The sequence below is a fragment of the Sus scrofa genome, chromosome 2, assembly GCF_054392235.1.
Source record: "Sus scrofa isolate SSC_HxYL_T2T_F1_AM1 chromosome 2, Sscrofa_HxYL_maternal_Yorkshire_Landrace_v2.0, whole genome shotgun sequence".
Lineage (NCBI taxonomy): Eukaryota > Metazoa > Chordata > Mammalia > Artiodactyla > Suidae > Sus > Sus scrofa.
In genome coordinates, this window is record NC_139384.1 from 5,650,641 (window position 1) to 5,668,360 (window position 17,720).

Sequence of the window (17,720 nt, forward strand, 5' to 3'; positions counted from 1 at the left end):
GGATAAAGATGTGTGTGTGTGTGTGTGTGTGTGTGTGTGTGTGTGTGTGTGTGTGTGTGTGTGTGTGTGTAATGGAATATTACTCGGCCATAAAAAAGAATGAAATAATGGCATTCGCAGCAACCACAGATGGACATACTACTAAGTGAAGTTAGTCAAACAGTGAGAGACAAACATCATATGCTATCACTTATATGTGGAATCTAAAAAAAGGATACAAATGAACTTATTTGCAGAACAGAAACAAACTCATAGACTTTAAAAAACTTATGGTTTCCAGGAGTTCCCGTTGTGGCTCAGTGGTTGACGAATCTGACTAGGAACCATGGGGTTGCGAATTCGATCCCTGGCCTTGCTCAGTGGGTTAAGGATCTGGCGTTGCCGTGAGCTGTGGTGTAGCTCGCAGACATGGCTCAGATCCTGAGTTGCTGTGGCTCTGGCGTAGGCCTGTGGCTACAGCTCCAATTCGACCCCTAGCCTGGGAACCTCCATATGCCTCAGGAGCAGCCCTAGAAAAGGCAAAAAAAAATTTTTAAAATTAAAATCTTATAAAGGGCACAAGGGGGAGGGATGGACTGGGGGTTTGGGATGGAAATATTCTAAAATTAGGTTGTGATGGTGGCTGTACAACTATAAATATAATAAAATTCACCGAATTAAAAAATACATAAATTTTAAAAAATCAAAAAAAAAAAAACAAAACTAATATGACTTAGGAGTTCCCTGGTGGCTTACTGGGTTAAGGATCCTACATTGTCACTGCTGTGTCACAGGTTGGATCCGTGGCCTGGGAACTTTCACATGCCATGGGCATGGCCAAAAAATATATAACTTAAACAGGAGAATCATTTTTGTGCAAAAGAACAGCATACCTTAGGGAGCACCACGACAGTTTTATGTAAAAAATTCTTTATAACCAGACTATCTGTCATCAAGGTTCTGGGCTTTTCATCAACCTGTAACAACATAACAGAAACATCCACCACACATGTACAAACTCAAGAACACAAATGAATTATGGTATTTCTTCTTATAAAAGTAACTAAACCTCAGAAAACTTTTCAGACATCCAAGGGGAAACATCTTTGGATCTAAGAACTGGACACAAAAAAGAATTTAACAGCCATCACTTCTTGAGTTAAAGTACCTTTTTCATGGAACTTCAGGAGACACATGAACGAACATAAGAGTAAAACCCACAATATCAAAACCACCTTTGGGAACAATTTTTAAAAGTTATTTATTTATTTATTTAAATGTTAACATTTTATTTTTTACTTTTTAAAAAATATTTTGGAGTTCCCATTGTGGCACAGCAGAAATGAATCCAACTAGGAACCATGAGGTTGTAGGTTCAATCCCTAGCCACGCGCAGTGGGTTAAAGATCTGACATTGCCATGAGCTGTGGTACAGGTCACAGATGCAGCTTGGATCTGGCATTGCTGTGGCTGTGGCGTAGGCTGGCAGCTGTAGCTCCGAATCGACCCCTAGCTTGGGAACCTCTGTATGCTGCAGGTGCAGCCCTAAAAAGCAAAATGATTTTTTTTTTTTTTGTCTTTTTGTCTTTTGTTGTTGTTGCTATTTCTTGGGCCACTCGCACGGCATATGGAGGTTCCCAGGCTAGGGGTCTAATTGGAGCTGCAGCCACCCAGCCTACGCCAGAGCCACAGCAACGCGGGATCCGAGCTGCATCTGCAACCTACACCACAGGTCACGGCAACGCCGGATCCTTAACCCACTGAGCAAGGGCAGGGACCGAACCTGCAACCTCATGTTCCTAGTCGGATTCATTAACCACTGCACCACGACGGGAACTCCCCAAAATGATTTTTAAAATTACATAAATAAGTAATATTTTGGCCACACCCATGGCATGTGAATGTTCCTAGGCCAGGGACTGAACCCACAGTACAGCAGTGACTTGAGCCACAGCACTGATAACACCGGATCCTTAGCCCACTGAGCCATCAGGGAACTCCTTTAAAAATAATTTAGATTGGGAGTTCCTATTGTAGCTCAGTGTGTTATGAGCTCAACCAGTATCCATGAGGATATGGGTTTGATCCCTGGCCTTGCTCAGTGGGTTAAGGATCCAGCATTGCCGTGAGCGTGGTGTAGGTCGCAGATGCAGCTAGGATCCTGTGTTGCTGTGGCTGTGGTATAGGTCAGCAGCTGCAGCTCTGATTTGACCCCTAGCCTGGAAACTTCCATACGCCACAGGTTTAGCCCTAAAAACCAAAAAAAAAAAAAAAAAAGGAATTTATATTGGAGTTGAGAAGAGAATTCTATCTCAATTCTACCATCCTAATGTGGGTCAATTTGTATTAAGAATCTGAGCAGAGGAGTTCCCATCATGGCTCAGTGGTTAACGAATCCGACTAGGAACCATGAGGTTGCGGGATCGATCCCTGCCCTTGCTCAGTGGGTTAACGATCCAGCATTGCCATGAGCTGTGGTGTAGGTTGCAGACGCAGCTCGGTTCCTGTGTTGCAGCGGCTATGCTTCTGATTCGACCCCTAGCCTGGGAACCTCCATATGCTGTGGGAGTGTCCCAAGAAATGGCAAAAAGAAAAAAAATAAAAAATAAAAAGAATCTGAGTGGAGTCAAAGAGGCAGACACTATCCGTTTATCTGAACATTTATTAGTTGTAAAGCAGAAAGCTCAAAAGTCAGAAGACTGGTGTTCTAATTCTAGCTCTGTAAAAATGAAATAATCATGAAAAAAAATCGCTTAATTGCTCTGGACCTTACTTCCTAACCTGCAAAACAGAGATAAAACTCACGCTTTCAACCTCACAATACTATTTTAAGGACCAAATAATAAATCAAAAATATGTTATACATGATAACAATAGACTCTACTTGATGAATGCCTACTACCTGGCAAACAATGTGCAGGTGCTATGACTACATCACATCACAACAGTCCTGGAGGCAAGTATTACGATGCCCTCTTTGTAGATTAAAAAAAAAAAAAACTGGGAGTTCCCGTCGTGGCGCAGTGGTTAACGAAGCCGACTAGGAACCATGAGGTTGCAGGTTCGGTACCTGCCCTTGCTCAGTGGGTTAAGGATCCGGCGTTGCCGTGACCTGTGGTGTAGGTTGCAGACGCAGCTCGGATCCCGCGTCGCTGTGGCTCTGTTGTAGGCCGGTGGCTACAGCTCCGATTCAACCCCTAGCCTGGGAACCTCCATATGCCGCGGGAGTGGCCCAAGAAATAGCAAAAAGACAAAAAAAAAAACCAAAAAAACCTGGAGTTCCCTTTTGGTGCAGCAGGTTAACAATCAGGTGTTGTCACTGAGTCGCTGGTGTGGCGCGGGCTGGATCCCTGGACCAGGAACTTCCAAGTGCCACAGGCACAGCCAAAAAACAAAAAGAAGAAAGTACTGAAAATTCTGGAAATAAATCTAGGATTATTTATACATGCAAATAATAATATTTAAATAGTAACTCCAGCATACATACCATAGTCACATTCTTTTCTTAAAATTTATTATTATTATTAATTTTAAGTGAGAATTGCAACATTTTTAATTTGTATTTTTTATTTATATTTTATGTATGTATGTACATATGTATTTTGCTTTTTAGGGCGCAGCATATGGAGGTTCCCAGGCTAGGGGTCAAACTGCAGCTACAGCTACCGGCCTATACCACAGCCATAGCAACGCCAGATCTGAGCCTCGTCTGCAACCTACACCACAGCTCATGGCAACGCCAGATCCTTAACCCACTGAGCGAGGCCAGAGGTCGAACCCGCAACCTCACGGTTCCTAGTCTGATTCGTTTCCGCTGCGCCATGTCAGGAACCTCTTGTTATTATCATTATTTTTTTTCTTATTAGGGCCACACCTTCAGCATATGGAAGATCCCGGGCTAGAGGTCAAATCAGGGCTGCAGCTGCTGGCCTATGTCACAGCCACTGGCACAGTGGGTTAAGGATCTGGTGTTGCTGCAGCTATGGCTCGGTTTGATCCCTGGCCTGGGAACTCCATGTGCCACAGGGCAGCCAAAAAAAAAAAAAGTAGCAGAAAAGCAATGATCTCTTAAAAGCATTTTTTTTTTCCTGGATTTTTTTTCTTAATTTTTATTTTTTCCGTTATAGCTGGTTTATGTCAATTTTCTACTGTACAGCAAGGTGACACATACATATATACATTATTTTTTCTCACACTATCATGCTCCATCATAAGTGACTCGATACAGTTCCCAGTGCTATACAGGAGGATTTCACTGCTTATCCATTCCAAAGGAAATAGTTTGCGTCTCTTAACCCCAGATTCCCAGTCCATTCCACTCCCTCCTCCTCCCCCTTGGAGGAGAACAAGTCTGTTCTCCATGTCCATGATTTTCTTTTCTGTGGAAAGGTTCATTTGCGCCGTATATTAGATTTTCTATACTTAACACTTCCAAAACAACTTCTTGGAAAAGTTCCAAACTTCTGTAACCTTAGTGATTACAGGGTGTATCATAGAAAGGGCTTAATTATATCTAGCAGTAAGGCAACCAAATAAGTGAAAGTTCCTTGAGCAGCTCTACCAGAGAGAGTCTACAATTAATAATGACAGGAGCTACCATTTACTGAACACCTGCTACATGACAAGCAGTCTATATACAAGTAGGAAATACCCCATTTCATGGATGAGGATAATGAGACTAAATAAGCTAATTAATTTGTCCAAGGTCACACATTGCTAATTAAGTGGCAGAACCAGGATCCAAACCTAGACCTAACTCTTTTTTTTTTTTTCCCCACTGTACAGCAAGGGGGTCAGGTTATCCTTACATGTATACATTACAATTACATTTTTTCCCCCACCCTTTGTTCTGTTGCAACATGAGTATCTAGACATAGTTCTCAATGCTAGATCTAACTCTTAAAGCCCACATTTCACTATGCAATGCTGCCTCTCAGGAATGTTCATTTTCTGTACATATACCATTTGAATCAGATATTACATAATCTATCAATTTTTTATGGACCTTGACAGGCAATGTTTATGCATAACGACTATATATGTATTTATTCACTAATAAAATAATTAATGTGGTTTATTATGTACCTGGGCCTACAGAGATAAATAGTATCTTAATTTGAAGAGTTTACACTAAGGTAGAAGAAAGACAAGCAAATAATTTATATGACAGTGTGAGAAGTTTTATGACTTATATGTTTAAGAGGTGCTAGAGAAATATACAAGAAGGACTGGCACCTAATCCAGACTGAGACGATACAGTGGCATAATGTCAGGTCAGTGGCAAATTGCTCACACAAAGCAAACAGCGCCTTCTAAGATCTACTCATGTTCTTGAGAGAGACAGACAGAGACAAAGACAGACACCACACAGTCTTTTATAGCCTTTTACACTGCGTGTTAGAAACCCAGTACCCCAGGCCTGGCAAACCTACAGAAGCAATGAATTTACTTTCATGTTGATAGGAAAAAATAGATGTTGCCAGCCCTGGGCAGCAGAAACCACTACTGAATCATATCTTTCGGCCTTTACCTTTAAATACGAGTCTAATTATATGACAAAATATGGGGCTGTTTTATATTTTCAAACATGAACTTTGTGATTATGGGTTCTATATGACTTTTTAAAAGAAAGTCAGAGTCTCTCTTTCCTTAAGTAGTTAAGTAGATATATGATGGATAATATAGAAATACAGATCGGTATAAATACATAGACATGTCTGTGTATATATATGTATTTCTCTACTCATTTTATCATTTAGTATCATGACAAAAATAAATATTAAAATGAATATCACTGTCAAGAATGTCTTGTAAAATCAAATTGTTTTTGGAAGGACATGTTACCCAGCCTAATGGACCCCAAGATGAAGGACTGATTGAGCATAAACACAAAACCCAGCATCTCTCTTAAATGAAGTTTTCCCTGGGATTAGTTCTTCTCAGATGCCCAACGCAGTGGATCATTTTTTACAGCTTTTTCATAGATGTCTCCACTCAGTAGCCTTTGCTATAAACCTTGCTTACTTGACTCTTCTCCTCAGTCAAGTATACAAGTATGATGAAATCTTCCTCAACCTCCCCTTTTTCTCTTCATTCAAATATCTTTTAAATAGCTGCACAGTATGAGAGACAATGAAATGTAATAGAACAAAAATGCTTTCAAGAGATCCTTGCTCCTCTGAGGTTCTACTCCTCTCTCCTCACCCATCACCAACTGATTACTGGGCATTAGTTCACAGCTTTCCTTTACACTCAAGTCCTGCCATCGTCTTGGCTGACTTCCACACCCAAGCAGATGACCAGTCTGAACAATAACATAGCCTCACAGCTCTCTCACCACCTCATCCAACAACATTGACCTTCACTTATTTCCATGCCCATAGCTTGGAACTGTACTGTTCTGGAAACCTTGAAGTGAAATGTCCCACTCTTACGTGAAAAGACATACACTAAAATGTAATAGTGGCCACACTGATTAAGTCAAATAATCTATGCTCCAAATCACACACTTTGATTTTCCTGGGGAAAACACTGCTTTTGTAATAAGGAAAAAAAAATGAGAGAGAAACTTTATCACTCTGATGACAGCTTTCTATTCTTTCAAGTCTCTGAACCCTTTAGACCCAGAAAATCTGTTTTTCAGTCTCATCAGGACCTCTAGACCTTGACCCTTTGCCCCTGGGATAGGTACCCTTCCTCTGGGCTCCCACAGCAGTCAGTGCTTACCGCTGTCACAGTATAACCACATTCTCCTGTTTACTGTCTATCTGTTTACTTCTCTATCTTTTCCTTTAGAATCCAAGTTCCTTGGGATCAAGTAACAAGTCTTAGAACTCCGTCTAGCACAGTGAGGCCAAGGTGAATGCGCAAGGGTTTCTGAATGAATGAATACTGAAAGAACCCTGATCAATATGAGTAAGACTTTGGTTCAAATTCTATTGCTTAACTTTGGTATGACCTTGGGAAAGCCAGTCAAATTTTCTGTATCTCAGTGTTTCTCAGTGTTTCTTTTTCTTTTTTTCCTTTTTCAATTTTATTTATTTATTTATTGGCCATACCCGCAACATGCAAAAGTTCCTGGGCCAGGGATGGAACCCACACCACAGCAGCGACAATGTCACAGCAGTGACAATGCCAGATCCTTAACCCACTGCATCATGAGAGAACGCCTTGTATCTCAGTTTCCTTGTATCTGTAAAATAGGGCGATAATCCTTGTCCTATCCACTTCAGAGTTGTCAGGAGGCTTGAATAATATATATAAATGTTAGGTTAAGAATTACCATTGTTTGTTCAGACTGGCTAAAACACCTGATCTCATTTTCTAGAACTGCTTCCCTTGGTTCACTGGAATTAGTTTTTTTATTGCTACTTGACTTTAATAGTTTTAGAGCTGACTAACTTAATTGCTCCAGATTGTTTACCCTTTGTTCCCCTAAAAGAGATAAGGCACAGCCAGGGATATCTGCTGTCCCAAACCATACTCATTTCCTTTTATTTATTTTTTGGGTTTTGTTTTGTTTTTTAGGGCCACACCTGTGATTTATGGAAATTTCCAGAAGGGGCGAATGGGAGTTGTAGCTGCCAGCCTATGCCACAGCCACAGCAATGCCAGATCCAAGCCACATCTGAGACTTACACCCACAGCTCACGGCAACATCAGATCCTTAACCCACTGAGCAAGGCCAGGGATCGAACCCGAGTCTTCATGGATGCTAGCTGGGTTCATTACTGCTGAGCCACTATGGGGTCTCCCACTCATTTCCTTTTAGAAGGAGCATATGATTGTTCCAACACGAGAAAGTCCTCCCAAGTGCTTTTTGAGAAAATGTTTTCAAGTAGTCTAATTCTTTGTCTCCACTAGCTCAAAGGAAAGAAAGATAGAGAACCAGAGAATTGGAGGGTGAGGGAGGGTTTGCATTTTAGGGCTGCCTTCATGGCATATGGAAGCTCTCAGGCTAGAGGTCAAATTGGAGCTACAGCTGCCAGCCTACACCATAGCCACAGCCATGAAGGATCTGAGCTGCGTCTGCAATCTACACCATAGCTCACAGCCACGCTGGATCCACGACCCACTGAGTGAGGCCCAGGGATCGAAACCACATTCTCATGGATACTAGTTGGATTTGCTTCTGCTGAGCCCCAACGGGAACTCCAGAGAATTGTTAAGGGGAATGGAGAACCCAATTGTCACTTTTATAAATCTGGGCTATTAGTAAATCAGTAAAGATCTTTAACCTAATAAAACTGTATCTAAATAAGATCTGGACTGAAAATCGATTTTTCTTTTTAAGGATCTCCAAATTCAATAATGGCTTATTTATGTGGTTCTCAAATTTACCTGCACATTAGGAACCATCTGGGATTTTTTTGGGGGGGGGCGGCTTTTGTCTTTTTAGGGCCACACCCACAGCATATGGGGGTTCCCAGGCTAGGGGTCCAATCGGAGTTGTAGCTGCCAGCCTACCCGACAGCCTCAGCAACGCAGGATCCAAGCCGTCTGTAACCTACACCACAGCGCACAGCAACCCCAGATCCTTAACTCACTGAGTGAGGACAGAGATCGAACCCTCAACCTCATGGTTACTAGTCTGGTTTGGTAACCACTGAGCCATGACAGGAACTCCTGGGATTTTAAAAATATTCCAACGTTCAGGCCATACTTCTTATGGACTGAATCATATCCTCCCAAAATCATCTATTACAGCCCTAGTCCTCCCCACCCCCAGATGCGGTTACATTTGGAAAGAGGGCCTTAAGGAGTCATTAAGGTTAAATGAGGTCCTAAGGGTGGAGTCCTCACAAGAAGAGACACTAGAAAGCTCTCTCCACATATATACACAGGAAAGGCAATTTGAGCAAACAGTAACAAATCAACCTTAATCTTGGACTTCTAGCTCCAGAAGTATGAGAAAATAAGCTTCTGTTATTTAAGCCACCCAATCTGTGGTATTTTTTTATGGCAGCCCAAGAAGACTACTCCACCACCCTAGACCAATTAAATCACAACCTCTTGGAGTGGGACACAAACATCGCTAAATTGAAAGCTCTTATGTGATTTAAAATTTGCACAGGGAGGTTTGGGGACCAATGCCTTATTTCATTTCAACCATGGACCTAGGTTTTTCTATCCTGTTATTGTAAAATAAGAATCAAAACATCATTAATTTACAGAACCACAGCAAAACTTGCCTCAAAAGTCATGAGGAAGGATGTCATCCCCGATGTGTCCTGAGAATAGCTGGCTTCATCTGAAGTCCAGTTCAGCTTTGCAGAGAATCCAGGCAGTATAGATTGTATCTCTGTGCGAGAAGAAATGGCAACAAAATAGAACAAGCGGTCAGCATAAGGACCAGAGTTTCTGGGGCTGTTTATTAAACTGATGAGCCAAGAAAGCTTTTCCCTGATGAAAAGATTATCTGCAAAATTTTAAATATGACTGGAAGTGGCTATGCATCAGCAAATTGCTTGAACACTCAGAATTACTTTATGGGGTTAAGACATTTCATCTCATGTTTTCAATTTTACACAAATTGAAAATTTGCTAAATCAATTTGTATTTTCAGTTAATTTCCACAAGGTCAGATCCAATGCCAGAAATCTTCAGAACTGATAGCTCTGATATTCCTTTTTTTTTTTTTTTTTTTTTTTTTGGTCTTTTTGCCATTTCTAGGGCTGCTCCCGTGGCATATGGAGGTTCCCAGGGTAGGGGTCTAAACGGAGCTGCAGCCGCCGGCATACGCCAGAGCCACAGCAACGAGGGATCCAAGCCGCGTCTGCAACCTACACCACAGCTCATGGCAACACTGAGCAAGGCCAGGGACCGAACCCGCAACCTCATGGTTCCTAGTGGGATTCATGAACCACTGAGCCATGAAAGGAACTCCCTGATATTCTTACATTTTTAATAAATCAATCCATCATTTAATAACACAAATCCAGTAGATGAGCTAAATTAGAAAGCAGAAAAATTCAGGAATGACCTTCTCAGGCATTTACTTAACATTGTATGTCCTTTAAGGGTAGTCTTTAACAAAGAAAAGGAAACTTTTGCTAATTTAATTTGTAAATTAACCACTTGGTATATTTACATATGTTGACTCAGAACTCTTTACACAAAGCGACAGTGAGTCCTGGATCATCATCAATAAAGAGGACCTCAAAGTACACACCATCCCTCTCTCTTTCTGTACCTTGGCACTCTTATTAGAAAGGGAAGAAGCAAATCTCCCATTTTATAAAATGCCACTCCCCTTACTCCCCCTCTGTAGTAGTATTACAATGGAAAACTAAATATGAATAAAGATCTCAGTCTCTGCAAATTCTACCTTTTAAATACGGTTGATAACGGTGACATACAATAATTCAACTTTAAAATTTAATAACAATAAAATATGTTCTAAAATAATACTAACACCTTTCTACTAAAGCATTCATGACATATAGCTAATAAAGCATTAACCACCTCAAAAAGCATGAACTTTACCAAGATCAAGTTCTAGCTAGCAATCTTAATGGGTAATATTTTTCTTACCATTAGTTTGTTTTTCAAATATAATTCAGTCACGAAGCCTGAGATAATATGGAAACAAGGTTATGCTACATTGAATTTTAATGAACTTGGCACTAAACCAGGAGGACTTGCATCAATCTTCAGTTTTACCACTGACTGACTTTCTGACCTAGGGTGACCTCTCTTTTTTCTGTGATTTAATTACTTTTCTGTGAAATAAGAAAAAATTGTTTCTGACTTTAAAGTAGCATTACAATCAAAAAGAATAAAATACCTAGGAATAAACCTACCTAAAGAGACAAAAGACCTGTACTCTGAAAACTATAAGATGCTGATGAAAGAAATCAAAGATGACACAAATAGATGGAAAGACATACATACCATGCTCTTGGGTTGGAAGAGTCAACATTATCAAAATGACTATACTACCCAAGACAATCTACAGATTCAATGCAATTCCAAGTTTGGAAGCACAAAAGACCCAGAATAGCCAGAGACATCCTGAAAAAGAAAAATGGAGCTGGAGGCATCAGGCTCCCAGACTTCAGACTATACTACAAAGCAACAATCATAAAAACTGTATGGTACTGGCACAAAGACAGAAATATAGATCAGTGGAACCAGATAGAAAGCCCAGAATTAAACCCACACACCTACAGTCAACTCATCTATGACAAAGGAGGCAAGAATATACAATGGAGAAAAGATTGCCTGTTCAATAAGTGGTGCTGGGAAAACTGGAAAGCCACATGTAAAAGAATGAAATTAGAGCACTCCCTAACACCATACACAAAAGTAAACTCAAAATGGATTAAAGACCTAAATATAAGACCAGACACTATAAAACTCTTAGAGGAAAACATAGGCCAACACTCTCTGACATAAACAACAGCAACATCTTCTCAGATCCACCTCTTAGAGTACTGACAATAAAAACAAAAATAAACAAACTGGGAGTTCCCGTCGTGGCGCAGTGGTTAACAAATCTGACTAGGAACCATGAGGTTGCAGGTTCGATCCCTGCCCTTGCTCAGTGGGTTAACGATCTGGCATTGCCATGAGCTGTGGTATAGGTCACAGACATGGCTCAGATCTGGCGTTGCTATGGCTCTGGCATAGGCTGGTAGCTACAGCTCCAATTAGACCCCTAGCCTAGGAACCTCCATATGCTGTGGGAGCAGCCCAAGAAATGGCAAAAAGACATTAAAAAAAATAAAAACAAACAAATAAACAAATTGGACCTGATCAAACTTAAAAGTTTCTGCACAGCAAAGGAAACCCTAAACAAAACAAAAAGACAACCCACAGAATGGGAGAAAATACTCTCAAATGAATCGACTGACAAGGGATTAATCTCCAAAATGTATAAACACCTCCTACATCTCAATACCAAGAAAACAAACAACCCCATCAAAAAATGGGCAGAAGATCTAAACAGACAATTCTCCAAAGAAGACATACAGATGGCCAAGAAACACCTGAAAAGATGTTTAACATCACTCATTATTAGAGAAATGCAAATCAAAACCACTAGGAGGTACCACCTTACACCAGCCAGAATGGCCATCATCCAAAAGGCTACAAACAATAAGTGCTGGAGAGGGTGTGGAGAAAAAGGAACCCTATTACGCTGTTGATGGGAATGTAAACTGGTGCAACCACTGTGGAAAACAGTATGGAGATTCCTCAGAAAACTAAAAATAGAACTACCATTTGATCCAGCAATCCCACTCCTGGGCATCTATCCAGAGAAAACCATGACTCGAAAAGATACATGTACTCCGGTGTTCATTGCAGCACTATTTGCAATAGCCAAGACACGGAAACAACCTAAATGTCCATCAACAGAGGAGTGGATAAAGATATGGAATATCATAGTGGGATATTTCTCAGCCATTAAAAGGAAAGAAATATGGCATTTGCAGCAACATAGATGGACGTAGAAATTATCATGCTAAGTGAAGTCAGTCAGACGGTGAGATACCAACATCAAATGCTCTCACTGACATGTGGAATCTGAAAAAAGGACAGACTGAACTTCTTTGCAGAACAGATGCTGACTCACAGACTTTGAAAAACTTATGGTTTCCAAAGGAGACAGGTTGGGGGTTGAGGGGATGTACTGAGGATTTGGGATGGAGAGGAAAGGAAATTTGGTTGTGATGGTTGTTGTACACCTATAAATGTAATAAGTTCATTAAGTAATTAAACAAAATAAAGTAGCAATACAAGATTTCCCTCATGGCCTACACCATAACTACTTGGAGTTGTCTCTACAATGGCTCTGGTTCAATCCCTGGCCCTGGAACTTTCATATGCCGCAGGTGTGGCCACACGTTTAAAAAAATTTTTTTTCTTAAGTAGCAATACAGTTCAGAATGGGGAAAATATGAAGGTACACGAGGAAAAGGCTTGTCAATAATTCTGAATTCTCTACAAATCTTAATAACAATTTAAAATAAAACAAAACAAAATACAATACAATAAAATAAAACAAACAGAAGTTCCCATTGTGGCTCAGTGGTAACAAGTCTGACTAGTATCCATGAGAATGCAGATTCAATCCCTACCTAGCCTTGCTCGGTAGGTTAAGGATCTGGCATGGCTGTGATCTGTGGTGTAGGTTGCAGATGAAGCTCAGATCTGGCGTTGCTGTTGCTGTGGCGCAAGCCAGCAGCTACAGCTCTGATTTGACCCCTAGCCATGGAACCGCCACATGCAGCAGGTGCAACCCTAAAAAGACAGGAAAAAAAAAAAAAAAAGAATCTAGCATTGCCATGAGCTACGGTGTGGATCACAGACATGGCTCAGATCCTGTGTTGCTGTAGCTGTGGTGTAGGCCAGCAGCTGCAGTTCTGATTCCACCCCTAGCCTGGGAATTTCATATGCCACACACGTGGCCCTAAAAAAGGCAAAAAAAAAAAAGAAAGTAGAGTTCAATAATTGAAATTAAGATAGGTTTAATAGCAGATGATAGAATAATAACATTGAGATGATAGAAAAGTCAGTGAAATTATTGAAGGCAAAGAACAAAATTATCTAATCTGGATATTAGAGAAAAAAAAGGTTGAAGAAAAATGAATAGAATATTAGAGATCTGACAATATAAATTCTAATATAAAAAAAAAATGTGTAATGGGAGTCCCAGAAGAAGAAAGTGAGAATGGAACAGGAAAAATATAAAATTATAGACTAAAATTTTCTAAAATTTGATGAAAAATAAGAAAACATGAAAAGCTCAGAAAACCTCAAGCAGGATAAATACAAAGAAGATCACACCTAGGTACATAGTAATCAAGGTGACTTAAAAAAAAAAGATAAGGGAGTTCCCGCCGTGGCGCAGTGGTTAACGAATCCGACTAGGAACCATGAGGTTGCGGGTTCGGTCCATGGCCTTGCTCAGTGGGTTAACGATCCGGCGTTGCCGTGAGCTGTGGTGTAGGTTGCAGACGCGGCTCGGATCCTGCGTTGCTGTGGCTCTGGCGTAGGCCAGTGGCTACAGCTCCGATTAGACCCCTAGCCTGGGAACCTCCATATGCCGTGGGAGTGGCCCAAAGAAATAGCAAAAAAAAGGACAAAAAATAAAATAAAAAAAAAAAGATAAGGAGAATAACTTAAGCTAGAGAAGCACATATTACATATTGAGGAACTATAATATAAATTATAGCTGACTTCTTCCAAGAAACAATGGAGGCCAGAAGATAATGAAATGACATCTTTAAAATACTAAAAGGTAAAAACTGTCAAGCTAGAATTTCAAATCCAATGAAATATGCTTATAAAATAGGGTAAGATAAAGATATTTTTAGATAAAAGATTAAATAATTTTTTCCACGAGTTCCCACTGTGGTGCAGTGGGTTAAGGATTCAGCATTGTCTCTACAGCAGCTCAACCTGCTGCTGAGGCACAGGTTCAATCTCCAGCCCTGGAACTTTTGCATGCCACAGGCACACCAAAAAAAAAGAAGAAATAATAAGTGGATAAATATAAAAGACTATTTTTTCTTCTTGCATTTTTCTTAACATACATTTTAAAGCAAAAATAATAACAACACTGTAAGGCAAGAATTGTAACAATTGAAAATTTTCAAAACAGTATTGAATTATAACCCCCCAAAATATAATAAATATCCACAAGTTCATCCTCATATGAATAGGCAAATTAATAAATTAAAGGTGAAGAAGAGACAGCTCTTCCTTATAAACTCCAATGAATATGGAAGGAATGGGACATATTAAATCATGATAACACTATACTGCTACAGGTAAGACCCACCAATGAATGCTAAATTAGTAGATAAACGTTTAAGGAGAAATAGGATATTTGCATAGTCTCACGGTATTTCCCCCAAATATTCAAAAATATTTTGAATATCTCTACTTGTAAAAATCTAGCAGATAACACCTTAATCAAGTGATCGAGGTTAATATTATCAACAATAAGACATATCAATTCCCTGATATCATGCACTAAAAGGGACATATCATCTCTGTGGTATTCTTCCTAACAATGTATAACCTCAATCTAATATAAGAAAACATCAAACAAGCTCAAACTGAAGGACATTCTACAAAATACTTCACAAGTACATTTCAAAAATGTCAAGGTTATGGAAGAAAAAGAGAGACTTAGGAACTGTCATAGATGGCAAGAGATTAATAAGGCACGAAAACTGAATACAAAGTGAGATATTGGAATGGATCAAGGAATCGAAAAAGAATGTGAACATAAAAAGTGATAAAATCTTAAATCTGTAACTTAGTTAATAGAATTTCACCAATATTAATTTCTTACTTTTGATAACTGTACTACAGTTATGTAAAATATTAATTCTGGGGGAAGCTGGGTGAAGGGTATATAGGAACTCTTTGTACTGTTTTCGCAACTCTTCTGTAAATCTAAAATTATTATTATTATTATTATTTGCTTTTTAGAGCCATACTCACAGCATATGGAGTTTCCCAGGCTACGAGTCAAATCAGAGTTGTAGCCTCTGGCGTACGCCACAGCCACAGCAATGTGGGATCTGAGCCAAGTCTGTGACCTACATCACGGCTCACAGCAATGCCAGATCCTTAACCCACTGAGTGAGGCCAGGGATCGAACCCGAGTCCTCATGGATACTAGTCAGGTTTGCTACTGCTGAGCCATAACGGGAACTCCCAGACCAATTTTTAAAAATAGAATATCCTTCAATTTGTGTGGTCTTCTCTTTCCTTAAAATATGCAGGTTATGCTTTTTTTTTCTGCAGAAATACCACAAAAGTGATGTTGTGTCCCTCACAGGACATATCTGGAGGCATACGATATGAGTTTGTCCCAAAACTGGAGATGTTGGAGTTCCCGTCGTGGTGCAATGGAAACAAATCTGACTAGAAACCACGAGGATACGGGTTCAATCTCTGGCCTCGCTCAGTGGGTTCAGTTGCCCTGGTCTGTGGTGTAGGTCGCAGAAGCGGCTCGGATCTGGCACTGCTGTGGCTGTGGTGCAGGCCAGTAGCTGCAGCTCTGATTTAACCCCGAGCCTGGGAACCTCCATATGCCATGAGTGCGGCCCTAAAAAACAAAAACGAACAAACAATACTGGAGACGTTAAATTTGATCTTCTGGTTAACATGTCCCATAGATTCCTTTACTGAAACTATTTCCCCCTTGTAATTAATAAATATTTTCAAAGTACCTCTCCCCCAGTTATGTAGTCTATTCCTCATCAAAGTTACACGCTTTGGTTTTAGGATCCCTTCATGATTTTCTAAGTCCTTTATCCCTTCTACATTTATTAGTTGGCATTCTACCTGTAATTTTTATGAAGGTATATGATCAGTATCTAGATTCTTTTTTTTTCCCATGTGGATGTCCAGTTGTTCCAATACTAACAGGAACTTTGATGAGGAGTTACAACAAGTTTGCAGGATACAAGGTTAGTGCACAAAAGTCAACTGGTTTCCTATACACCAGCAATGAACAAGCAGAATTTCAAATTAAAAACACATGACCATTTATATTAGCACCGTAAAAACAAAGTACTTAGGTATAAATCAAAAAATCAAAAAACAAAACAAAACCCCTAAGTATAAGAGCTACATGAGGAAAATTATAATACTCCGATGAAAGATATCAAAAAAGAATAAATAAATGGAGAGATGTTCCATGCAGTGCTGGGAAGACTAAATACTGTCAGTTCTTCCCAAGATGATCATGGATCCAATGCAATCCTAACAGAAATCCCAGAAAGTTATTTTGTGGACATCAACAAACATTCTAAAGTTTATACGAAAAGGTGTTCCTGCCGTGGCTTAGGGGGTTAAAAACCCGACATAATGTCTGTGAGGATGTTGGTTTGATCCTGGCTTTGCTCAGTGGGTTTAGAATCTGCCATTTGCCATTAGCTGCACACAGTGTTGCTGTGGCATAGGCCAGCAGCTGCAGCTCCAATATGACTCTTATCCTGGGAGCTTCCATATGCCACAGGTGCAGCCATAAAAAATTAAAAAATAAATAAAGTTTATGTGGAGAGGCAAAAGACTCAGACTAGTCAGTTCAATATTAAGGGAGAAGCACAAAATCATAAGACTGATTTCAAGACTTCCTATAAAGTCACAGTAATCAGGACAGTGTGGTTTTGTTGAAGAAAATAAATATCAATGGAACAGAATAGAGCAACCAGAAACAGGGCCCAGAACAGAAAGCCCACATAAATACAGTCAACCTATCTTTGACAAAGGAATTAAAGCATTATAAGGATCTAGCATTTTCCATAAGCTGCATTGTAGGTTGCAGATGCAGCTTGGATCTGGCATTGCTGTGGCTATGGCTGGGACATATGGCAGCTGCAGCTCTGATTCAGCCCCTAGCCCAGGAACATCTATATGCCACAGGTATGGCTGTAAAGAGAAAATAAATAACGTTTTTACATTTTAACCCTACTAACAACCCTAAGTGTTATTATTCCCATTTTACAAATGAGAAAACTGAGGCACTAGGAAGCTATGTAACTTGCCTATGATCACAAAGCTGGTAAGTGGCTAACCTGAATGACTAAATCTTAGTTGTATGCTCGCCTTCTCAATTTCTCTGCTTCTTGAGCTATCCATTCATTCAACAAACAATTTTTGACTATCTACTGTATACAAAGAATGACGAAAGTTACAAAAATTCAGAATAAGACACTAAGGTTAGCCATTTTTTTTTAACAACTGCACCTGCAGCATATGGAAATTTCTGGGCT

General features: G+C 39.9%; 1 protein-coding gene across 29 annotated transcripts in view; it reads right to left on the bottom strand.

Annotated features, from left to right (window-relative positions):
• TOP6BL (TOP6B like initiator of meiotic double strand breaks) overlaps positions 1 to 17,720 on the bottom strand; it is an 89,986-nt gene that overhangs the window by 49,910 nt on the left and 22,356 nt on the right. For 21 of the 29 annotated variants that reach the window (XM_085010711.1, XM_085010716.1, XM_085010709.1 and 18 more), the window contains 2 exons: positions 9,171 to 9,280; positions 873 to 956 (listed from right to left, as the gene is read on the bottom strand). In XM_085010711.1, coding sequence (XP_084866837.1) covers positions 873 to 956; positions 9,171 to 9,197 — 111 coding nt within the window. In that variant the 5' untranslated portion in view covers positions 9,198 to 9,280. Of the gene's footprint in view, positions 1 to 872; positions 957 to 9,170; positions 9,281 to 17,720 lie in introns of those variants that run through there. The other 8 variants (XM_085010719.1, XM_085010721.1, XM_085010720.1 and 5 more) reach the window with 2 other exon arrangements.